We start from the raw sequence: 26,912 nt of genomic DNA on the forward strand, positions 1-26,912 counted from the left end.
CTCACCCAATTCCTATCAGTTTCCTTTTTCCACAAGACTCCAAGTAATATTACTAATGCCTTGTTGAAGTCAAGGTCCTCCAGGGCTACAATTCTTCCCTAAATAGTTCTACTAATGCTGAGATGTTCTCTAGTGAAATTCATTCTTAGTGAATCAGTGCTGTACCTTTCTAAGCATTTGCATGCTCTCTAATAATAATAATAATAATAAAACTCTATTGTAGAGTTACCGAAATACATCCTGCATATTGATTTATTCAACTCTTAATTTACATTTCCTGAATTTGCCCTTCCTCCTCCCTTTTCACTCTCTGACAGTCCTCCCATTATTGATTTCTCAGAGATTACTAATGGTGATTCCATAGATTAATCTGCTATTTCTTCCAGAACTCAGAAATGGAAGCAAACTCAAATAACATGATTACGGGTTTGTGTTTGGTCTTCTCTCACACATTGATGTGAGAGAACGTTTTCAAATAATTGTATCACCATCTCCAGGTTAGAGAACATTCTCACTGGCAGAAAGGAAGAAGCCAGAGGGACTGGACATGATCTTTCCTTTCACCATCTGGAATCACCTTCACTAGCCAATGATTCTTCTCACCAAATCTTCTCCTGAAACATAATTTAAATTCAAAATGAATTCAAAAGCAATCACTTTCCTCCATTTTCACATACTGTGCATTAGTTTTACACAGAACCTTCTCTCAGGTTCATTCCCATCTTTTATGCTGTCCGTGGGCATGCCCGAGGACCTGGCATGCCTCTAACAACCATCCCTTGTCACTAGTTCTGTTATCACTCAAATGTCCCCATGTAGGCTAGCAACCCAGTGAGTTGTCTGGAGATCTTGTCTTTCATGCTCTACTGAATCTATTCTATATTGTAGGAGTTATTTTTTAAGTATTTCTATCTCTCTTAAGCTATGTACCTTTTTAGTCTCTGTCCATGAGGAGTGTACCTCTACTTTTAAACCATTTTTTGCTAAAATATATATAGCTTGATCCTCACTCTCCTTCCTCCACTCCTGCTAATAATATAATTGGATAATTTTCTTCCAAAATTTCACATTACTTCCCCATCCCCAAATGGTTCTTCTTTTACTTTTAAAATGATGTCCAGTGTAGGAGTTCCCCTTATTCCTTCATGCTTTCTCAGAGAAACCATATGGCCAGTAAAGCAAGTCAGGAATGCTTCAGATGCCCACTTTCTAGACAAATGAGATAGGAAACATCCAGCTGACAACTATCTGGATATCCCCCAACCCTAGTTTCAAGCTTTATGTTAATAAGAAAGCTCCTACCAACAACAGCTAGACGATCCATGGTGTATGCCACAACATCGCTTCTGTTCTTCTCCCCTGTTCTTCCCACCCGGATATCTTTCTGCTCTTCCCCTTTCAGATTCATAGCCACACACTGTGAATAATTATAATAACTGTAATAATCACAGTTTTATTCTAGCCCACCATCCTCCCAAACATGCCACAGCTAATCGTGGCCCTTCCCAGTGCAGGGAATCCTTTTCACACTGACGATATTCTATACATAGTTCATTCCATTGTACAGCCTGCCTTGTCTAAAAATTGTTTCCAGATATCCTGGAGAGGTGGACGTGAAGCCACAGGATCCTATCAGTCAACGGACAAGAACTCTTTTCTTAAGCAGCTCCTCATTACTTCTGCCCCTCTGGGAGAAGAAAGTTTTGGCACTTTCTTGGCTCCTAGCTGCCAGAAAATAATATCTCTGGGCACTTTTTAGGTCCTTTCATTCCCTGCCTCCCTGAGGGGTTAAGGTCTTGCTGAATGTAACTTGGAAGATGAGCATAAACTGTAGCATCAAGAGGAGATAGCTTCTCCAGTGCTACCCGGAAACACCATTACCAAGCCAAGCCTATGCACAGACAGGGCTCTCTCTTATTGCCAGTCTGCCACCATCGTACAGAAATCCGAAGGAAGCCAGGTAATCAGTCTAGAAGTAATGACAGTACATGCTTATTCCCACATCAATCAAGCTGAACAAACAAGCAATACTTCCGTGTTCAAATGAGTCAATGCAGGTCATTTTATTCAGGGTATCCTGGTCCTGATAAAAGAAGAAATAAATGGCATACTAGTCTTCAGCCACCCAGCCTCTCAGCCGCTTACCTCTATTTTTCCAAATTCATCCATATCCTAGATTATTATTATTATTTTTTTTTTTTACCAAATGCAAGAAAGATTTGGTTCTTAAATTTGCTTTGTTTTGCATGGCCAGTGTCAGATTTTCTAGCTGTTCTTATTTGTAGTTAAAGTGAGAAGTACCAGGGTTTGAAAAGATATAGAAAACATTTTTGATAGCTTTGGGCTATATCAAGTGTTGGTTTTAATAGCAGGCCAGATCTCCAAGAACATGCTGTGTGGCTGTGTATGAACTTGGCTGTTGGTTTCCTTTGCCAGATGAAATGATGATTAATCTGGACTCAGATGTCAGTTGTTTTAGGTTACTTGTGCTCTTTGCTAACAGCTGCCTATTTCAAGCTGTGCTTCCTACATGTCAAATGTAAGCCTGAAACCACAATTTCCAGAAGGAAAATTTCAAAGTACTCATAGAGTATACCAGAATATTCAATGTTGTTTCTGATTAAAATACAATTCGTATGTTATGTAACTTACGGGAAGTCAGTACAGAGATAGAAGTGTTCAGAATATGTGAAGTATCCAGGAAAAATTAAACTTATTATTAGATATGCATATAATGGGTGCAGATATTTTGAGATATATATTCATGCAAATCCTCCATGCATAAAATGCCCCTTGATAAGCTAGTGTTATTTTCCTTTTTTTATTCTGCAATAAATAAGAACGGTGAAATATTACTGATTAGGTGAATCATAACAAATTTTAAGTCTTTTTTCAAGCTTTAAAATCTTGAAGTAGATGGTTCTTTCTTGATAAGGTTTTTAATGCTTCCTTATTTGCTTTTTAATCAAAAATACCACCAGAATAGCATTTGTGTGCTTTCCTTCCACATGGTCCAAACAGAAACAACATTTTAAAAGGAAAAGGAAAGCAAATAAAATGTCGGTCAAGCTTTTTGGAAGTCTAGAAAAGCATATGCCTACAATTTGGAGTGGACCAAAAAGAATTGATTTTTTTTTTCTTAACCTAGATAATAAATGTCTAATTTGGACTGTCCATGTGGCATAAGGTTCCCAAATTAAACTCTTTCAGAGATGGCCATTTTTAGCAAAAGAGGGGGAAGTGAGAATCAGACAACACCCAGGCTCTCTCTATACAACCGCAGCCAAGTTGTCTAAAAGCCAGTGTGGCCAATTCCCTGTAGCTCACTGCCTGACTGAGCTATGGTAGGCTCCAGAAACTTGACCACAGGGAAGACACCTGAACAGGATGGATTGCAGCCTGCGAGGCCTAGGGAAAAAAAAAAAAAAAAAAAAAAAAGCCTAGGAGACAGGCAGGCCCGCCCTTCTCATTTGTCCACGGATACCCTTTCCCAGAGCACAGAGAACCTGCTGGAAACCTCCTCCCTCGTATCCCAACCCCAGTGTCCAGGCGGGGGGCGGGGAGGGGGGTGTCTGGCAAAGGGCCAAGCAAACGTCAGCCGTCCGGAGGTGAAAAGCGGGGGCTGGCTGAACAGTCTGGGTGGGATCACTCCTTTTCCTCGTCCCTCTACCACCTCCAGGCGGCTAAAACGGGCCCCTGTCGCTTTCTCCCTCCCCGCCAGGTGGCGAACCTGCTCCGCCTCTTCCAGATCCCTCAGATCAGCTACGCGTCCACCAGCGCCAAACTCAGCGACAAGTCGCGCTATGACTACTTCGCCAGGACCGTGCCCCCCGACTTCTACCAGGCCAAGGCCATGGCCGAGATCCTGCGTTTCTTCAACTGGACCTACGTGTCCACCGTGGCGTCGGAGGGCGACTACGGGGAGACGGGCATCGAGGCCTTCGAGCAGGAAGCGCGCCAGCGCAGCATCTGCATCGCCACGGCCGAGAAGGTGGGGCGCTCCAACATCCGCAAGTCCTACGACAGCGTGATCCGCGAGCTGCTGCAGAAGCCCAACGCGCGCGTCGTGGTCCTCTTCATGCGCAGCGACGACTCGCGCGAGCTGCTGGCCGCCGCGGGCCGCGCCAACGCCTCGTTCACCTGGGTGGCCAGCGACGGCTGGGGCGCGCAGGAGAGCATCGTCAAGGGCAGCGAGCACGTGGCCGACGGCGCCATCACGCTGGAGCTGGCCTCGCACCCCGTGCGCCAGTTCGACCGCTACTTCCAGAGCCTCGACCCCTACACCAACCACCGCAACCCCTGGTTCCGGGACTTCTGGGAGCAGAAGTTCCAGTGCAGCCTGCAGAACAAGCGGAGCCACCGGCGCGCGTGCGACAGGCACTTGGCCATAGACAGCAGCAACTACGAGCAGGAGTCGAAGATCATGTTCGTGGTGAACGCCGTGTACGCCATGGCGCACGCCCTGCACAAAATGCAGCGCACGCTCTGTCCCAACACCACCAAGCTCTGCGATGCGATGAAGATCCTGGACGGGAAGAAGTTGTACAAGGACTATTTGCTGAAAATTAACTTCACAGGTAAGCGAGGAGCCTTTACTCATCATCTTCCGCGGGGTAAGCCGGCGGAATCCGGTACCTCTGCCCCTGACCCAGAAATCACCGAGAGGGCCCCCACAGATGTTCCAAGATGCCATGTGATGGCCCCGATGTTCTTATTTTTGAGTGAATGCCTTGGCTGACCCTCTACGTGAAATTGCAAGGCTCCCTAGGCTAGGCTGACCTGCGGTGGCCACGCTACACTCGTTCTCTCTCTTGCTGGCCGTGGGGTATGACACGTGTGATATGGGCATTTCATCTTCTTTAGCAGAATTGGCAACTCTCTAAGGAACGTGAACTTCCCAAGCCTTCCTTGTGGGTGATTTGAGCAAAAGAATCTCATAACTTTCACAGTGGGTGAGAGGGAAAAAAAAAAAAAAAAAAAAGCTGCTGTTTTCTCAGAGGGTAATTAGGGCCAAAAAGGGAAGAATACTCAGACCATGGTGATTTCCAGACATTTGAGTTTATTTCTTCTGCTTGTACAGGAACATTTCCATGTGGGCATGAAGAGTGGTAGGTTTTCTCAAATGATGTTATGAAATGAAACTTTTTCTGGGAGCCTGAGTGCAAACAAATTGAAGGCTGATGGAAGTCATTCTGATATTGTAGTGAATAGGCAAAGGTGTCTTTGAAGCGGCTTTTGTTTCCTCTTCATTTGATTCTAATATGGTAAAGTATTTGTAAAGATAGCATGGCATTTCAATACATTACTAGCATAAAAAGCACAACATTTTTAGGTTTGTATTCTCTATGAAGGTGTATGTGATATCCTGCTTTGAGGACTTCAGCATTACCCCAAATCATAAATGGTAAGTAATATAGAGCGGAAAAAAAAAAAAAACAAAAAACCTTGATGCCCAAAATATAGTGATAAAATGCTTTCATTTGCCTGAATCACTAATAATCATCTCCTATGCCATTAGGGCATCATTCTTATCTGTGTAGTCTGTTGCAGTTGGTTTCTCCCCGCAGACATGAAAATTTGTATGCTCAGATCATACTGTTACTGGAATAAGTGGCAGTTCTCACATCGCCATTATAGATGATCACTTGGAAGTCAAATGACCTGAAAACTCACTGGAAGGACTGAGAGAGGAACCATTGGTTCCTATCCCAAAATTCTAATTCCTAAACTAGCCTTGAAAATAAGCACAGAAATTACCAGCCTGAATTTTGCACATCTGTTTCTCATTCTACCCAGAGAGAGCCAAAAGTAGTGGAAATATGTTATGTCAGTAATTTCTCCTTTTCATCTACCAAATACCTCTTTCCATTAGAATGACTGTATATAAGTGGTAGAGATTAAACTCATTCTGTGCCTTGTATTCCTACGGGTGCATTCCACATAGAAACAACAAATATCTACTTTATATATAATATCAAATCACCATTTATCTCAAAATCCCAGATCAGTTTCCACTGACGTCTCCAGAAAATAAGAATGGATCACAGAATCAGTTAAAAAAAAAAAAAAAGAATATTGTTGCTCTAAATATAAATGAGTTTCACAGGTATCTGTAAATAGTCATCTATGATGCACTTAAATCTTAAAGATAGATAAGATAAGCATCCTCCCTACCCCCTTCTGACTGCCCTTGGGCTTAGTATTTATCTCTATTCACCACACGTATTCATTAACCTTATTATTCTAGTTCATTCTTTACTCCTTAGTATGCAAGTACACAAATCTGCCCGCTCATCAGTAGCTACTATAAAGGGAGTTCTTAGATTTTAGGGAGCCCTTGCAAGGTGTTTTATGTAATCAAAATCTTTTCCTCCATTTCACAGACTCAGTCTTAAGTGGCAAAGAAAAGTGAGGAAATAAGGCCTCGATAAATATTTATTTGGATAAATAAAACAAAGTATCTGCTTTTTTGTCTGTCTTGTTCAGTTACTGGCTTTGATTCTACAATTTGGTTCAGCTTCGTCAACTTGACCACAAAGTGCTATTTTAGCCTTCTCAATTTGTTCAACATTACCAGGCATTCTCCACTTCTGAAGAGGGTAGAAGGGTGGAAAACAGAGGGAAACTACAGAGTAGAGAGGCAACTTAGACCAGCCACCAGTGCCACAGCGCTTAGTAATGTGAGAATTGGACAAGAAAATACCTTACTATGGGAGGACACTGAGATGCTAAATGAGCTAAATATGTACATTTGAAAAATAAGGCTAACCTAGTTATCTATAGGAAAGCAGAGGGTTTTTTTTTTTTTAGTTTTTTTTTTTTCTGAAATAGTATCTCTATTTTTCTAACTTAAATATTGACACAATGGACTAAGCACAATAGTAAACAGCAAAAAAGTCTTTGCTCATCTGGATTGGAAAAGTCCTCTTCCAGCCATCTGCTTGTACTCACTGCATTTGTTCCAAAGTTCTTCTGGCAAGAGATAGTTGCAGCCACATCATGCTTTTTTTTTTTTTTTTTTTGTCTTTGTAGCCTCTATACATGAAATGTACATGTAATGTGCATGTCTGTTTCCTTCACCTAGAACCTCTCACGGCATCTGCCTATCTAGTACCTTCACTTATTTGGTTTCCACTGCTACCACCCTGGCCCAAGCCACCAACTTCTGTAGGCTACATTTCTCCAAAAGCTTTCCAATTGATTCATCTTTCCCTCCTCCATCCCAGCCTCCAAAATCCATTCCCTACATGGCAGCCAGGGTGCCCTTTTAAATCTTAGAGCAAGTCACTCCTCTGTTCACAACCTCTTAGGGAGGTCTCTCATTTCACCCAACAGTAAAAGTCAAAAAATCCTTGCAATGCCCCACAGAGGTCTTCCCCGATCCACCCTCTCCCTGTCCCTCTTGCTCTCCTGTCATCACCTTTCACTCTCCCTGTTTCTCCCTTTGCTCCAGCCACCCGTGTTTGCAAACTCAGGGCTTTTTCACTGGCAGTTCTCTCTGCCTTTAATGCCCTATCCCCACATATTCCTATAGTTAGTTAATTCTCTTGCTTCCTTCAAGCCTTCACTTCAGTGTTAGCTTTTCAGTGAAGCTCACCAGGAAATCCTTCTGAAAATAAGAATTCACTGCCCCCACCCCACCACAGGTGTCCCCAATTCTCTCTCAACTGCTCTACTTCTTCAATACACCATGATTTTTGCACTTTCTCTCATACCACTGCATTTATTTTCATGTTTATTCTCCATTGTTTGATCTTCACACTTGAATATAAACTCCATGAAAACAGAAATCATTATCAATTTTTTTCACTGACATAGCTCAAGCATAAAGGGTGCTCAGTAAATATTCGTTGATTATAAAGATTGCTAGACATCCAAACTCGTATTTCGTTCTCTATCTCCACTACTGCGTTGTGAACTTTTCCAAGGCAGAGAATGTATGTTTCATCACTGATCTCAAATACCCAACACAGTTTTTGGTACAGAGTGGGCATTACATAAATGTTTACTAAAGGAATAAGAAATGAGAAAAACAATAGATTTATAATGTTATTTTTATGAAAATTTAATGTATATATTGTGTTCACTAAGAAATGAACTTCAACAAAGAGAAGGTTATGACTTCTAGAATGGTTTGCTATTACCTAAACACTGTCCTTTAGTTATGTTCTGTCATTGTAATTGAGATAAATTTAAAACCAACAGCATTAGCTCTGGATCCGTTATCCATCCCTGTTTTATAGATGATGCCCCAAAAGCCACAATGATTTGTCCAAGGTCATCATCTGGTTAATGGCAGGAGTAGAGACTGAAATCCAGTCAACACGTTCAGGGTTGCTTTTGTGTGTCACCAAGGACCCTGGGATACTGAGGACCTTGATCCCAGATACGTAATATCATTTCTGACATACATTGGATATAAATGGGATGTTGATTGAAGGAATGAAAGACGATCAATTAAGAAGTTTGGGTTTTTTTAAAGATCATTTTATTTTTGAAACAAAAGATGCTCTGAAAATGAAATTTTCTACAAATTCCATCTTTCTAATACCTTTTTTTCACTTTCAGATTTTATTTTTTTTATATGTTTTTATTGGAGTTTGATTTGCCAACATATAGCATTACATCCAGTGCTCATCCCGTCAAGTGCCCTGCTCAGTGCTCGTCACCCAGTCACCCCATGCCCTCGCCCACCTCCCCTTCCACCACTCCTTGTTCATTTCTCAGAGTTAGGAGTCTCTCGCGTTCCGTCACCCTCTCTGATATTTCCCACTCATTTTCTCTCCTTTCCCCTTTATTCCCTTTCACTATTTTTTTATATTCCCCAAATGAATGAGACCATATAATGTTTGTCCTTCTCCGATTGACTTACTTCACTCAGCATAATACCCTCCAGTTCCATCCACGTTGAAGCAAATGGTGGGTATTTGTCGTTTCTAATGGCTGAGGAATATTCCATTGTATATATATATACCACATCTTCTTTATCCATTCATCAATAAGTTTGACATATGTTTCTTTCTGTTCTCCTTTTTATGATTCCTTTAATACTCCTGGGCCACTTTCCCAATTAGTTGGAGCTGAGGTAGTTCATAAAACACTCAACTTTGGAAGCTGAGCCTTAGAATCTAAACCTTAGGATATTAAAATTTTTTATCAAAGCTTTTTTTGTTATTAGCAAAGTGATTTCCATCTGAAAGAGCCATGTCATCCAGAATTCTGAAAGAAATATTTAAATGCAAATTATGTTTGTTGTCATTTGACTTTTCAAAATTACTTTGAGTAAAATTCCATGTGCTCATCATCCAAAAGGAAAGCTTCAACTACCAAGTCAGTTAAAAACAGAGGAAATAGAGAGGGCTATTAAACATCCAAAGAAATGCAGTATCACTGTCACTTCTGTGTGTTCACAGTACAGTGCAATCTCTCTCACTTTTTATTCTGAGACCAATTCCAGAAAGTGGAGGAGAATAAAATCATAGAGTGACAAAAGGCCTTCCTCAAAGATGAACTTTCCCCTACTCCTCACTTGACAGAGGTGGAAATTCAGGATGTCAGCATTATTATCTTCACTTACTGAAGCACATAAAAGTGAACTCAACTGTCAGAGTGATGTGGTAACCAGAGTACACCCAATTCAAAAGAGAAAAGGAAGAGCTCCCACTTACTGAACATACTGCCAGAGGTGCTCCAAGACATAACCTCTATCGAAGAGGCATTCTCTTGGAAATAACATTCATGGAATTTCTCTGTGTGACTCACAAGGGTGGGTGGGCTGAATGTTTGAGAAGAGAGAAATTGAGAACTTGACACAATAGGAAATTTATCCAAGATCACATAATGAAATAGGTGACACCAAGGTCCTGCTTTAGTCATTCATTCCACAGGTGTGTTTAGATTTCATACTAGGACCTGGGGATACAACCATGAACTGGACAGATGAGGTCCCTGCATCATGGGGCCACTCAATGATAGAAGCAGGATTATTGGGCTTGTGGTACTAGGGTCTTGCCCTAGTTTTTATGTTCTCTTTTGATTTCAGTTTCTGTTTTGCATTGGAAAGCTATTACATATCTTAAGTTGGGCCCAGAAGAAGTCTTCAGCTCACTGAACAAATCTCACTCCCAGGTCTGACTTGCAAGTGAAGAGGACAAGTCATATGCTGGACCTGTGGTCATAATAGGACTGGAGAAACACACAGCATTGGCATTTTTTGTTGTTGTTGCTCATTTGGTTGGTGCTTCTTTTTTTCTTTTTTGGGGAGGTAGGGCACGGGGAAGTGAGGTATGGTCATTTCTTGGTCTCAGTAAGGAGACAGGCTGCTGAGATCAGAGACCTGGAGCCTGGTGGGGATGGTGCAGCCTTGTTCTTATGTTTACAATTCTCCACACCTGGAATAGGAACAGAGGCAGGAAATGAGTAGTCCGGCCACCCTGTCCCACTCACCTCTGTGTCTGACTCATCGAGTAGGTCCAAGGAGCACTCCTGGTTGAGACTGTAATCACAGAGCACAGGCCAGGAAGGGCAGATTTTCTGGAACACTGCACTCCAAGGAATATGTTTGAGCTGGCCCCAACCCAGCAAGGCTCTCCTCTTGAAAAGTACAGGGCCATCCAAGGCACAGCGAGGAAGCCAAAATGGTAATGGCCACATCTTTAGATGAATGGGCTTTGAAGTCCCTGAAAGAGCAAACTGCTCTTGATCTTGCTTCCTTCCCTGGAACATTTGTAGTTCCCACAAAAGCACAGAAACTTGTTCCAGCTCTGCTGATCAAAAGCATTTCCAAAATGTAAAGATAAATATCCTGTACTTCTTTCTTCCCTTTTCTCTTTGGTCAGCTTCCTGGGGCCACAAGAATAAGATTTAAACCCCCAGAGGACACCACTAATGTGGCTACTTATTTGTTTATGCACCATGCATCTGTGCTTTGGTGTCTTAGAAGCTTGAGAAATGATGCTCATTTTAAGGTCACACAGTGGAGAACAGGAGGCTCTAGAAAACTTCATTTTCCACTTTGACTTGAGCTTTCTGCTGCTGATGCTTATTATTATTATTATCATATAGTTACTATTATTATTATTTCAAAATCTTTATGATTCATTGGAAGAGCCATCCTGTCTAGAAAGCAGGAAAAAAAATAATCATCCCTCATGAAGTATGAAAGAAATGAGTTCCACCACCCTGACAATCAGAAAAACGTACAATGAATATACTATCTTCTAGATGTTTCCAGGCTTTTTGGACACTGTGGTGTATTTATAGGACTGTCACTTACAAAAGTGTCTGGAGATTGAGGAAAATATTCTGAGCATTTTCTAACACTATAGCTAACATATAGTTTAAAAATAAGTTTAGCCTATGTTCCTGACCTGTGGGACACCTGGTGTTCTCCCACAATAACCCGGTCTTTAAAAGTTTCTAATTTCAGTTGAATTGGAAACACATGTTTTTCTACTTCCATATCTCTTTGTGCTTCTACTCATCTTTGACAGAACACTAGAAAGCCAAAATAGATAAAGGGAAGTGTTCCTGATGGATTCAGAAAAAAATTTTCTATCATGGCAATTATATGCTAAAATAGAGGACTTTTAAAAGACTAAATTGTCATCTAATGAAGCAGGAGATCATAGGGGATCTTTCCCAGAACTGGGTTTAGTAAACCTTCCCAGGAACCTAACAAAGTTGTCCTAACACCTGAGCAGTAAGCACAGCTTCTGAAGATTAAGGATGTGATGTTGCATCCTGAGGAGCAGGTGCTGAGGATGGCTGAAGAATTCAATGCCTGGTCACTATTCTCACCTCTCTTTTACTTCGAACATTCAACAAGTGTCCATAGTATCATTAGTCACTCTTTGTGATATCACCAGGAAAAGTTACATAGTCATTCTTCACATTTTTTTCCTCCAAACTCCTAGCATTATACCTGTGGTAGTATAAGCCCTCATTTGTATCAGTTCATTTCTTTTTTTTTTTTTAAGATTTTATTTATTTATTTATTTATTTATTTATTCATTCATTCATTCATTCATTCATGAGAGATACATTGAGAGAGAGAGAGAGAGAGAGAGAGAGAGAGGCAGAGACACAGGCAGAGGGAGAAGCAGGCTCCATGCAGGGAGCCCGATGTGGGACTCAATCCCGGGTCTCCAGGATCATGGGCTGAGCCGAAGGCAGATACTTAACCACTGAGCCTTCCAGCTATCCCTTGTATCTAGTTCATTTCAAAACTATGATAGTTAAAGGATTCATCCCACTGTCTAGGATAAATTAGAATTTGGTAAGGTAGCAGAGTCCCCGGAAGTTACAGTACTAAGTAACATTTCAGAATATTCAGAAACTTAATTCCATAACAAATTATAAACAGTTTCACTAGCACAGAGTTGACCATATATTACATTTCCAAAATAATATCTCAAATACAAAATTATGTTCATACACACACTAAGCCACTGAACCAAACATGATTAGATGTTCTATGACAATATTTTTTGTTTTTTTAATTTTGAAAAAATTTTCTTCCAGGTTTGTTGAGATAAAATTGATATATAACATTTTTAAGTGGAAGATGTACAATGTGTTCATTTGATACTTATTTGTTGCAGAATGATAACCATCACAGCATTAGCTAACACCTTCATCCCATCACATAATTACCACTACTTTTTCATGGTAAGAACATTTTAAAACTATTCTCTTAGCAACTTTCAAACATATAATACAATATTATTAACTACAATCACCATGTTGTACATTAGGTCCCAAGAATTTATTCATCTTACAACTGGAAGGTTATATTCTTTGACCAACATCTTCCCATTTCCCCCAACCCCCTAGCCCCAGGTAAACAACTTTTCTAATCTGTTTCTATGAGTTCAGGTTTTTTTTAGATTTCACATATAAACGATATAATATGGTATTTGTCTTTCTCTGTCTGACTTATTTCGTTTAGCATAATGCCTCCAAGGTGTCCCATACTGTCCCAAATGGCAGGATTTCCTTCTTTTTCATGGCTGAATAATATTCAGTTGTGTGTATATATATATATATATATATATATATATATATATATATATACCACATCTTATCTCTTCATCTGTTGACAATTAGGTTGTTTACGTATCTTGGCTATTGTAAATAATGCTATAATGAGTGTAAGAATGTAAATATCTTCTCAATATTCCGTTTTCATTTCCCTTGGGGATAAACCAAGATGTGAGATGGGGTAGGTTTTTTTTTTAACTTTGTGAGAAACCTCTATACTGTTTGTTACAGTAGCTGTACCAGTTTACATTCCTACCAACAGTGTACAAGAGTTACCTTTTCTCCATATCCTTGTTGACACTTGTTACATGTCTGTTTGATGACAGCCATTCTGATAGGTGTGTGATTATATCTCTTTGTGGTTTTGATTTGCATCTCTCTCATGATTAGTGATGCTGAGTGTCTTTTCATGTACCAGTTGGCTATTTGAATATCTTCTTTGGGAAAATATCTGTTCAGTTACTCTGGTCATTTTCAAATTGGATTGTCTGTCTCTTTGTTGCAACTGAGCTGTATGAGCTTTTAATATAGTTTAGATATTAACCCTTTATCACATAGATAGTAGGTAAATATTTTCTTCCATTCCATAGGTTGCCTTTTCATTTTGTCAATTGCTTTCTTTGCTATGCAAAAACTTTTTCATTTGATGTAATTTCACTTGATTATTTTTGCTTTTGTTGCCTTTGTTTTTGATGTCAAATCCAAAAATCATTGCCAAGACTAAGGTCAAGGAGCTTACTCCCTGTGTTTTGTTCTAGGAGTTTTATGGTATCAGGTCTTATATTCAAGTCTTTCATTTATTCAATTTGATTTTTATGTATGGTGTAAGATAAGGATCCAGTTTCATTCCTTTGCATGAAGCTGTCCAGTTTTCCCAGCTTCATATATTAAAAAGACTATCCTTTCTCCATTGTATATTCTTGCTTCCTTTGCCATACTTTAATTAACCATATATGCATGGGTTTATTTCTGGGCTTTCTATTCTGTTTCTATTCTGTTTTTATCTATGTGTCTGATTTTATGCCAGTACCATTCTGTTTTAATTACTATAGCTTTATAATATTATTTGAAATTAGAGTGTGATACTTCCAGCTTTGTTCCCCTTTCTCAATATTGCTTTGGGTATTTGGATGGAGTCTTGTGTGGTTCCATTCAAATTTATTTCTTTTTTCTAATTCTGTGAAAAATGCCATTGGAATTTTAATAGGGATTGCACTGAATCTGCAGATCACTTTGGGTAGAATGGATATTTTAACAAGATAAATTCTTTCAATCCATGAGCACAGAATTTCTTTCCATTTACTTGTGTCTTCAGTTTCATTAACATCTTACAGTTTTTAGTGTACAGATTCTTTACCTCTGGTTAAGTTTATTTTCATGTATTTTATTCTTTTTCTTGCTGTTGTAAATGTGACTATTTTCTCAACTTCTCTGATAGGTCATTGTTACCACATAGAAACACAGCTGATTTTGTATATTGATTTTGTATCCTGTAACTTTACTGAATTTGTTGATTAGTTTTAACAGTTTTTGGGTGGAGCTTTAAGGGTTTTCTATATATAATATCATGTCATCTGCATATTAAGGCAGTTTTACTTCTTCTTTTCCAATTAGGTCCCTTTTATGTCTCTTTCTTTCCTAATGACTCTGGCTAGGACTCTATGTTGAAGAAAAGTAGAAAGAGGGATCCCTGGGTGGCGCAGCGGTTTGGCGCCTGCCTTTGGCCCAGGGCGTGATCTTGGAGACCCGGGATCGAATCCCACGTCAGGCTCCTGGTGCATGGAGCCTGCTTCTCCCTCTGCCTGTGTCTCTGCCTCTCTCTCTCTCTCTCTCTCTCTGTGACTATCATAAATAAATAAAAAAAATTAAAAAAAAAAAAAAAAAAAAAAAAAGTAGAAAGAGTAGCCATCATTCTCTTGTTCCTGATCTCAAGGGAAAAACTTTCAGCTTTTCACCATTGAGTATGATGTTATCTGTGGACGCATTATGTTGAGGCATTCCCTTTTTACCCAGTTTATTGAGAGCTTTTATTATGAAAGGATGTTGAATTTTGTCAAATGCTTTTTGTTTTCTGCATCTATTAGGACAATCTTATGATTTGTATCCTTTATTTTGTTAATGTGGTATACACATTGATTGATTTGCAGATGTTGAAGCATCCTTCTATCCTTGGAATAAGTCCCACTTGATCATGGTGTATGATCCTTTTAGTGTACTATTGAGTTTGGTTTGCTAATAACTTGTTCAAGATTTTTGTTCATTAGGGATATTGGCCTACAGTTTTCTTTTCTTGTGTTTCCTTGTCTGATTTTGATATCAAGGTAATTCTGGCTTCATAAAATGAGTGTAGAAGTGTTCCTTCTTTTATTTTTGGAAGAATGTGAGAATAATTGGTATTAACTCTTTTCTGATGTTTGGTAGAATTCACCAGTGAAGCTATCTGGCCATGGATTTTTTGTTGTTGTTGGGAGGTTTTTGATTACTGACTCAATCTCCTTACTAATAATGGGTCTGTTCAGATTTTGTATTTCTTCATGATTCAGTCTAGGTAAGTTGCATGTTTCTAGGAATTAATTCTTCTAGGCTGTCCAGTTTGTTGGCATGTAACTATTCATAGTAGTTTCTATGTTCCTTTGTATTTGTGTGGTGTTGATTTTAATGTTTCCTCTTTTATTTCTGATTTTATTTATTGTATGTAGTTAGGCCCCTTCCAGGGAGTAACTGCGTGATGGATGCTTTCCGTCTGCTCTCCCTGCATTGAACTCTGAAGTAATAGCTGTAGTGAGTGTTGTCTATTAATAATTGATTCTCTTTTTGTGGTAGTCCTGTGGATTTTGTAGATACAGGCCCTGTTGGCTTTTAGAGGTAAGTATTTGAGGGGGGAGGGCTTCCATCAGGTGGGAGTTTTAAAAGTTAGGATGTAGATGTTGGGTCCAAACCCTTTACTCCTCTGGGAGAAGCTGGGAGTTGCGGGTGTCCTCCTAATTGTGTGGTACTGTGCTAAGGGTGGAGTTTATGGCAAGAGTGCACTTCAGACTTTCCCATCCATTTCAGTGTGGGTATTTTTTGTTTGCCCAATGTATAGACATCACTCAGCTGATTTCTGGATTTCTTTAGAGGGAAATGCTCCATGTGTAGCTGTAAACTTAGTGTGTCCATGGGAGGAGGGAAGTACAAGAGCTCCCTATGTCACCTTCTTTAGAGATTGCCCTCTGGTTTCATTCTTATGACCAAGAATCCTGATGATATAGTGTGATTCCATTATGAATGTTTGTCTCCTACAGGCCATTAATATTAACTGACTACTTGTCCATTCATTCACTCCTCCTAGCAGATCAGCAAATTAACAAAAGCTTTTAAAATATCATAGAAAAAACTAAGACAATTGAAGAACTGAAGTAAAGAAGAATAGTTCGAGAGCCATTAGTCTAGCTTACATAGATTCATTTTTGAGACAAGACTGTATGTTATATCCCTATGGTAACTCAGTTGGCTAGCTAGAGGTCTTGTATTTGACCATTGAAAAAAAAATCCTACATAATTTGTTCTTCATGGTAAAGCACAAACAGAACTGGGAAGTTCTAGTGCAGCTAGAGAAGTTTTTTTTTTTTTTTTTTTTTTTTTTTTTTTTTAATATGGGGAGGATTTGTGCACTTTTCAAAGAATCTTTAGTACTCAGTGTGAATTAGTGTCAGATACTACAAGGGATGAGAAAAAATGAATAAATAAGTTCTCTCTGCCCCTCAAGTAGCTTCACAGTACCAGCAATATAAGAATATAGCCTTTACACTATAGCAGTTCATCTTTGGCATCTTGAAAGGGTCTAGTGGCATAGTATATACATACAAGGGAGGGATCAGCAATGAGCAGGGAGTCAGGGAAGACTTCCTAAAAGATGTAACACTAGATCTGAATAAGGTGTGTTAAGAAAGAGGGAGGGAGAAAAATAGTTTCCAAGAGAAGAGATCATTCTACCCAGGCATGTTCATAAATTTTCAAATGTTTTATTTCTTTTTAACCTGCATTAAAATTCAGAGCTCTTTTAGAAACTAAAACTAAATTGAAACAGTATTGATCTGAATTTTTTAGATTAAATCCAAAAATGTACATTTCCAGTCCTGTTGCATAAAAATGTATAAATTTTTCCAAAATCACATTGTTTATAGTAACTGGTCTATCATCTCTATGCTGAACTTCAGCTAAACCAATGAAGAAAGTTCTAAGATGAGAAAAGGGGGAAGAAAAGAAAAAGAACCTAGCATTTACTGATTGCCATCTGACTGACAATAACTATTTTATATACTTCATTCATAAATTCTTACAAAAAACCCTGTCAGGCGAGTGGACATTAGTCCCTCTGTTTTATAGATTTAATGGAGACCCAAAGAACTTGAATGACTTTTTCAAGTTTGCAAAGCTAAGTAGCCTCCAAAGCCAACCCAAAACTGTCTGTTTCCTAATCATGCATTATTTTCCACTATTGCTTCCTAAGGAGAAAAAAAAAATAAGTTTGTAGCTAGAACAAGGGTATGGTCCCACCGTCATCTAGCTCAATTTACTATGTGCAGTTGCAGTAGTAATAAAGAGTTGCCCCAAAATGTTCATTATTCAAAAAAGAGTTTGTTAACTCTTTCATTAAGTGCCATAATGATATCTTCAATAAAGAATGACTCATAGCAAAGGCCTCCAATTATATACTTCACTCCTTCCTCTGAGAGCATCAAATTGTAGTAGATCAGTATTTGCAATATCATACTGTTATTTCCAAGAATCAAATTGGAAAAAAAAGCAATCAGGCTTCAGTTCATCATGTCTTAAACATCAAGACTACATTTTTTTCATCATCCCATTCTCTCATTCTAATTACAGATGTACATACTTAATTAAAAGAAAAATAATAAAAGAACGGGAGATAATACTGGGTCTTGAACTCTTTCAGAATTTCCATCCAAGGCCCTAGTAATTCTGTAGGTTTGTTTGGCATATTGGTAAGTTTTTCTCATTGTGTTCATATTGTTGGGTCATGGTGGTAATTTGTTTTATAGTATCCATCACAAATCAAGTTTTCTTTCTTAAAATATTAAAAATACCATTGATGCTTTCATAAAGTAGGACTTCTTAGGAATTTTCTACCACAAAGCTTTGTTTATAGGCTCCCCGGTCACCAAGAATTACATGGTAGCACTGTACCAGCTTCTCAGGGGTACTTAAAATTTTTTTCTCTGTCCCTAAAATGCTCCTGGTCTAATAAAACCCTAAATTTTTATTATCCCAATTTTAATAAGAGTAGAAAACAAAGAAAAGTCATCATTTCTTAATAATCAAAAGCAAGTCTTTGGATAATGTAGTTATTGATATCCCCCTCATTTTTATTCATCAAGAACTCTGTGTCAGCTCCAGAAATATTTTAAAAAGAAAAAATATAAACAAAATGTTTCTAAAACAAAAGCAGAAGTGCTAATTTCCAGAGATGGGTTCCTTCATTGCTTTTGCCTACCTAAATTCTCCCTATGAATTTATTCTGCAGATGACTCCGCTTCTCATTAATTCCTCCCTTTTCAATGGAAATTTATTAAGTTCTTTTTTTCTGTCTTGCCTGGCAAGGGTCTTTTGCTGCTGAATTAATGCTCTAACAGTACAGAAAAGGAAAAGGGAAGTATACTTTGTTTTATTTTTCTTCAGAACATTATGTCACAATTTCCTTTCAAATACTGTGGCAGATACCTGGAGAAATGACGTAGAGCAATTCATTTGACAATAGAAGTAAGGGGATCCCTGGGTGGCGCAGCGGTTTGGCGCCTGCCTTTCGCCCAGGGCGCGATCCTGGAGACCCAGGATCGAATCCCACGTCGGGCTCCCGGTGCATGGAGCCTGCTTCTCCCTCTGCCTGTGTTTCTGCCTCTCTCTCTCTCTCACTGTGTGCCTATCATAAATAAAATAAAAAAATAAAATAAAAAAATAAAAAAAATAAAATAAAAATAGAAGTAAGGAAACAGAAGCTTGATATTCCAGCTTTCCATTCCACTTCGCTGGCATCTAGGGTTTAAATTTAGCCATCTGAACTACTAGACCCAGGACTGAAGTCATTAATAAATACTATCCCCTGAGTGTGCAGGCTCATCCCTTTTTACTATATCTCAAGCCATAGTATGGCAAGGAGCTTATTTTCTTGTTCCTCGGGTTTGATGGGCCATCGTAAGAACTCACATAGTCAAGAAACTAAAATGAAGACGCTGACAAAAAAAATCAGACTTATAGAACCTTCATAACAAATTGTGAAATGTAGGTCAACAATCACTTTATCATTTTGAAAACACTTTGAAATGCACTCTGACTAGATCCTTACCACAACCCTATGTACTCAATTGAGCTGATGTTATTATTTATTATTTTACTGATGAGAAAATGGACAATGGGAGAGTTGAGGACACTTGCCCATGATCCAATGATATGTCCGCTCAACTTCCAGTGTAATAGGTAGGTGATGATACCTATCTAATAAAGCAGAAAAAATGTTATTTGAGGCAAAACCAGTCTGGTTGTATCTGTTCTTGGAGTCTTGAGAGAATATTGATACTAAGCAGAGCAAGAGACGCTGAATCAGCAAAATCCATCTTTATTCTAGATTTGCTACTGCGTGGCTCTGTGGCTTGGGGCAAATCACCTAGCTCATCCAAACCTCATCTGTTCATATTTTAGAAACACAACAGATCTGTTGCATGCCAAATAGAATGAGCAGATACGGTATTTTTGCCCTTACCTTTCATATGACTAAGGTGTTCTTGCTTTTGGGAAGACTAAAATTTCTGTGCATAGTTAAGAGTACTATAGTCCACATTCTGCTTACTCTGAGAAGACTTCCTAAAAGAAATAGGATTAGAAGCGGATTTTGAAGAACCAGGTAAATTTCCTGTCATCATTCAGTATTTATTGCTGACCTTAATGTACATCAATCCCAGCCCCAGACCCTAGGAATTAAGTAGTGAAACCTCACAAGGTCCCAACCCTTGCAGAGCTTCTGTTCCATAAATAAGGTAGTAAATCCACAGCATGTCACAGGGTTATACACATCACAGAGAAATATAAAGCAAGGCAAGTAAACTAGGGAGTCCCGTCTAAGTGTGTTGGGAGGCCAGGTAGGACATTACTGTCTTATCTGAAGTGGTCAGGGAAAACTTCCTGACAATTTAACACATGACCAGAGACCTAAAGGTAGTAAGAGTACAAGGCATGTGGAAATATGAGAAAGAATATCCCCAGGAAGGGAATAACGAAGCTCAAGGTGAGAGCCTACTTGCTGTGTTTGAGGGGAAGCAAAGAAGCCTAGATGGCCAGAGGGAGTTAGCATGTAGGAGATAGAGGAAGTGAGGTTAGGGAGGTGGTGGAGTCCAGAACCTGGGGGACTTTGTAAAGGACTTTGGTTTTATCCCGAGTTAGGTTAGAAGCCATAGGAAGTTCCATGAGAGAAGTGACAGGAGCAATGTCAAAGATTTAGAATAGAACACATTTCAAAATTATGGTTATACATCATAAAAGCTTACTAATAAAGAAAGCCTGTCAATGTTGACATCCTAATATATATCTTCTATAAATACTGAGGAATCTAAGACATTTTAACTTCTGAAAAGTAAGCCTTTTGTTAAAGTTTCCAAGGTACTCAACTAGAACCCAAATCAGTTCTATCTATCATACATTAACAGCTAGGCACAGATGAATTTACTTTTCATATTAAGTTGTAATTTTTAGACTCCAACTCAAGACTGGACAAAAGAACTTGCCAAATAACAGTGAGATTTTGTAGATATTTGCACACTCACCATTTAGACTTCCTACCATACAATTCTTGATCCTACCTACAAAAAGAAAAAAAAAAATCACTGAGTGGTTGGGGTGATAATAAGGTATTCTCTCTGTACGCCTGTTGCCCCCACAGCACAGAAGCCCTAATTGAATTGTGCTATGTCAGGCAATCCATTTGTTTTAGCCTTTTTACTTCCTTTGCATGCTACTGATGCAATGTGGCCTACCTCTGGGGTGCCTGGGTGGCTTAGTTGGTTAAGTGTCTGCCTGTGGACTCAGGTCATGATCCCAGAGTCCCAGGATCAAGCCCTGCATCGGGCTCCCTGCTCAGTGGGGAGTCTGTCTCTCCCTCTGCCCTCACCCTGCTCTCATGCTATCACTCTCTCACTCAAAATAAATATAACCTTTTAAAAGAAAGTGGCCTACTTCTATCCCCGTGATATTTATTATTAATGATAAGACCATCATGTATGGGCTTCATTGATCAAAGTATTAAGTCATTTATGCAACAATTATTGAAGCATCCTTCTTATGTTAGAGACTGGAAGGAAGACAAAGAAAAAGATGTGCTCATTACCCCCATTGATAATCTTCTGGGAGAGTCAACCATATATCTTGAAACAATAACATGAGGCAGGATGCCTTAAGAGCTATAACTGAAATATTAGGGCAATAAAATCACTTGTTCAGACCTTCACGTTTAAAAATATACATGTACATACAGTATCTCCCTTGATTTTTGTACATACAATATCTCCTTTGATTTTTATATCATTTGCGAACAAACTGCGCTTATTAGTCATTGTTGGAAGCAATGCAGTTTTCACCTAGGGAGTGAGAAGAGGGAAGGAGTAGCTCAAGAAAGGCCTCTAGAGAGGAATTTAAAGAATAAATCATTTTAAAATCAGATGAATATTTGTGTAACTTTAATATGCAAGACATATTAAAGATCCCCAAACTAGAACTGGTAGGAGCTGTTGTTCTTTAGTTTGTGATGATCTTGGATTTTCTATCCTAGGCAAAATTGCATAAATTCTGGCCTGTAGTGGTTTGCTCAATCTTACCCCTTGTCAAAAGTTCAAGATTCTAGAAACTTCTGGTCATTAGTGCTTGAGAAAGAAAATATTGAGACCCATTATGTGATTGTGGTCATCATTACCATTTGGTAACCTGACAAGCACAAATTTTGTTTTCAAGAATAACATGGATATAAAGTGAAATGAGGAAAACATGGCATTCTAACTTGAAATTCATGAATAGTTACTGCTTTTATTATGAAGAATAACAATGTTGATGTGCTCTGTATCCTCAGCAGTTTCATATTCTGGTCCCACTTCACCAAGAATGACAAAATAATCTTACTTGGTTCTTCTAAATTGGAAACCACTCACATAATATGTTGACAGAAAATATTCCCTCTATAAATTTAGAAATGTCTCCTTTCCTGAGGCCAATCTTAGCTTAATGACTTTGTCACAGAAGGTAACTCTAATTGAAGATAACTTGCATAAAACCAAGTATTGTGATATAAATGAAGTACACTGAACAAAGAATCAGGTGATGTAGGGTTTGCCCCAAATTGTGACATTAACTAGCCCTGAGGCCTTGAGCAAATTACCTAAGCTCTCTGGGCCTCAGTTATGTCATAGATCAAAGAATAGAATCTTCCTTGAAGGAATCTTCTTTTTTTTTTTTTTTTTTTAGAAAATTTTAATTAAAACACCCATTTCCCTCCCTTTCTTACACACACACACACACACACACACACACACACACACCAAATCCCATACAAGTACACCCATTAGAATAAGTTTCCATCTGTTTTCATAAAAATCATAACAGAATAGTTTCTGTTTAAATTTTTTTAGTACCGCTAAAACAATGGGTCAGTTTTCCCACTTCATCGAAATTTCATGTAGTCCATTCTGTTTCTTGTCTGTGGGAGCATCTTTAATCGACAGTGGCCAGTATATCATTTTTCCTGTTTGTTTGGATCTCATCATAAAATTGCCCAGGATATCTATTTCTGTATAAATTTCACCATAAAGGGAACATCAGGTAAGGAGTAAGAAAAGGAGGGCAAGAACTGATGGCAACTCATTTTAACCATAAATCTTTGTTTATAGCACATGAGGTGTGCCATCCAATTGCTTCATAAGCCATCCTTAGAGGAGAAATTCATGATAAGGGACAACAGTAAATTTGCTGAATGGCCAGGAAAAAACATTTAGCTTTATGTCTTTTCAATTTTTTTTTCAGATAGCTAATATAAAGAACCAACTTTCTAACTTTAAGCCATTTTTAGCCTAGTCCTAAAAGAACCAATAAAAGGAGTTAAATTACTCCATGAAGTTTTTGTTTCTCTGTCCTAGGTATTAGACTTTTCCTTTTTGCAATATCCCCACTCACTCTCCAGGAAGTGTCCCCTCCAGGGACCAATGAAGGTAGATGAGTAGAGATTCGGCAGTTTGGATGACACTCTTTTACCTATCTGATGCCTCCATGGCAAATATCCATAAACCTTCAACTATGTCCTTGATGCTACCTCACATGCATCTGACCTCACACACTGAGAGGTTCCCAAACAGCTCACTGAGTGGATCATTTTGGCAAAACGGGAAGTAACCTTCAAGATTACTTAGCCAAAGTTTTTTTGAGCTTTTTAGAAAATTAGCATAATTATTTCTTAAACACTATTAAAAATGGAGGCACTGTGATAGAACTCAGGCGGTGTTGGGAACCCTGACATCCATCCGAGAGCCTGCTTTCCTTCCTTTCTCCTTCTTCCATCTCTTATGTTCATATGCTGGATGAGGAAATCAGAGGCATATTTCCATTTATGTAATAGAAAGTTTATATAATAGGTATATAATTATCTACTGATATATATCAGTAGTATATATATCAGTAATATATATTATATATATATATATGATAAATGTGATATAATACAAGCTTTTCTACTTACTGACTTTAAACTTACTAATTTTTATCCTGACTAGCAAAATTCTGGTCTAGAACAAAAAATTGTACTCACTCTGCTCCAACCAAATGAAGGTGTGAGCAACCAAACGTCATTGTATCCACAACCAGTGCAGCTTGCTCACTTGAACTCTGTCTGAAAATTACCCTATTTTGAAAGATTAGTAAGTAGTGAGAATGGTTAAAGGTACAAATAAGAAAATATATATGATTATAAAAGAAAAGAGGCTGGAATAATTTTTTCACTGTTGAAAAGTGACCAATTTTGCAATGTGCATGTGAAGTGAGCTTGGGAGCTCTCCACTGATTCCCAGTGACTCAAAACGGCACAAGCACTTGTGCTGGTACATTTGTGCTTCAGAAGACAAAAAGCAACTGAGAAAAGATGGTCAGCTTTGGAGTGGGTGGCTACAGAACTGGTTTCACCTTTGATGCCTGTTCCCTTTGTGTTGATTCCAAACTCTTGTTAGAATTCCAGTCAAGAACTTGAAATTGACTCACTTTAAAAGTGTTACTGTTGAAACTTTTGTTTCCAGCCACAGGTGACTAGGTAGTTTTAAAGCCTGCTTAAATTCCAAACAGAATCAAAGTGGGCATCACAGTTGCGAAGGGGAATATAGCTGCTGAGAAATCCCCCACAGCATTTGCAGGGAACACCAAGGGCAATTGCCTCCCAGCATATTTTTCATGTGTAAAAATTGATCTATTTGCAAAGAGAATAATATTCCAATTTTACCACTTCATATGTTTCGTGAAAATGATGGGATTGTGTGTAAACTTCCCTCAGTCACTTCAGATTTAGGACCAAACGGATTTATGAACACGTTTTTAGAGTCTCACTCATTCACAGAGAACCAGTTTGCTTTACATAATAAATAATTAAACTGAGTAACATCAAAAGCCCCTTACCTTGAATAAATTGGTCTATTTAGAGGACATTATACTTAAATTTTTATTTTCCTTTGGAGATATAATTTGACTGAGAGAATGAAGCCTAATCATAGTGAGCCTCATTATTATCAGAATTTCTTGAGTTATTTCAGAGTTCCAAGATTATTCTCCTTCTTTCCCCCCTAATTTAAAAGTACAACATAAAAATAAATTGTATTGTGTTTCAAGTAATAAAATCTATACTCATCTGCTAAATGTGCAAAACTCTCCCCATAAAGCTAATTAACTAGATAAAAGGTCCATATCGGGCTTGAAGCAGTTCCTGTCTCTAAGGGCCTAATTCAGTAATTAATTATGTTTCTGAGAGTCTCTGAACGTTTTTCCAGCTTCATGGGTCCTTAGAAATGAGACATCTTGGGCATCATCCAAAATATCTTAATCTCTCAATCTGCTTAGAGTCAAGTTCCTACAAGGAAGCAGAGTTAAATGTCTTTAAAATGAGGCCTATATATCCTCATTATTTAGTCAGTTATGTACCTCAGGGTTCAGATAACACTAATTGAATTTCTAAACAATCTCATTTCTAAAACACTGTTAACATTAAGAGTTACCATTCATTTGGGGTCCATGTAGCACGTTGGCTTGGTTGAAATCAAAGATTCTAACAAAGTGTGAGTTAAGCATTGAAAGGATATAATGCCACACAGATGTGTTGTTGGTGAGCAGGACACACTTTGGTCCCTATGAAAGTTTCAGACATTAGGGAGGATGTATATGGACGCATCCTAGTGCCTGGACTCTTTGGCAGCATTGCCAGCCATCCCATTCTGTTAACTTCATTCTTTTATTGAGGAAAATTCCTTGCCAATTCACAACCTCCCAAGAGACATGACATTTTATAAGCTAGAACCCTGGTTGAGCATGCACATGGCTGAGGGCAAGATCCTAAAGAAATGCACTTGAAGATGGGGTCTACGGAAACAAGTGCCCAGGGTGGAGGAGAAAGCCTAAAATCATCTTAGGCCTTAAATCATTTCTCCTAGCCCTCCACCTTAGGCTTCCCCCACGTATCCAGACAGATGGCATTTTAAAGCTCCTTAAGTGGAAAATAGACTATAAGCCATATAAGCATAATCAAAAAACATATGACACCATTCCTTTATAAAGCCCATGCCTCCGAGTCAGCGCCTCCAATTAATGTGGCTGTGTCGTGGCTGCACGACACAGGGAGAGATTGTTCTCTCTCCCTCTATATTCAGCCTCCAGATTTGAAAAACTTTCAAGTTATTCTTAAAAAAACAAGGGTAACATCAACTTCAAAAACAACTAGTAGCGGATGGAATGCATTCAGAAGAAATGCACCCTCTTGAAGATAGAAGACACCCTCCCAGGACTATTTAAAATGAAGCTTTCCTTTCTCCCCTTTCCCTTCAGATTTCATGTTGTCACCCTAAGAAAGCTGAAGAGGGTGGGGATTTTTAATTACAGACTCCCTTGCGATGTTTACCAAACAGCTAGTAGCCCTGAGTGTGGAGTTAGGTTGTTTTAAAGTCACGTTTTAATCTCCTTTGTAATTGCAATTTGATTGCTGGTGTAAATTACCTAGTAGGCTTGCCACCTTCAGTGCCAGCCATTTCCCAGAGTGCATAATTTTGAATTAAAAGGCTGATATCCATCCAAAAGTTTCCCAGAATGTTTCATGGGCTCAGTGAATTATGCATTAAACAGAATTCTTTAAAAAGAAGGCAAGAGGTTCCTTTGATGTCAGCTGGGGTTTTTCATCGTATTATGGACTATTAATTTCTAGACTCTTTTACAGGTGGTTTTTTGAAATCTATGTTCAATTTAGGACTTATTACTGATCTTTCTCTAACCTTTATATTTTATTTTAACAGCATCATATGTCACCTTGAATATGGCAGGTTCTGGCAGAAACCTGGTAGTTAGGTTCTTAGGGGTGGGGGCGGGGAACAATGGAGAAAAGAGCAATTTGCTGCAAACCCGCCATCTGCTGGACAGAATATGTATATACTTTTAGAAGCTTGCCTTCGTATTAGGAAAACGCTTTAGAAATTTCATGAGGACAAAACCAATTAGCAAGCTGAGATGTATATGGGAAGTCAGCTATGCCACCTCTCTAAGCTACATCCAAATGCCAATGGCCTCCTGTGATGATGTTTTTTAAACACCCCATAAGA

At 38.7% G+C, this 26,912-nt stretch overlaps 1 protein-coding gene across 2 annotated transcripts in view; it reads left to right on the forward strand.

Moving 5' to 3' along the window:
• GRM3 (glutamate metabotropic receptor 3) overlaps positions 1 to 26,912 on the forward strand; it is a 209,395-nt gene that overhangs the window by 134,855 nt on the left and 47,628 nt on the right. For both annotated transcript variants that reach the window (XM_026018680.2, XM_072764166.1), the window contains one exon: positions 3,722 to 4,577. In XM_026018680.2, coding sequence (XP_025874465.1) covers positions 3,722 to 4,577 — 856 coding nt within the window. The remainder of the gene's footprint in view (positions 1 to 3,721; positions 4,578 to 26,912) is intronic.

The sequence above is a fragment of the Vulpes vulpes genome, chromosome 7, assembly GCF_048418805.1.
Source record: "Vulpes vulpes isolate BD-2025 chromosome 7, VulVul3, whole genome shotgun sequence".
NCBI lineage: Eukaryota > Metazoa > Chordata > Mammalia > Carnivora > Canidae > Vulpes > Vulpes vulpes.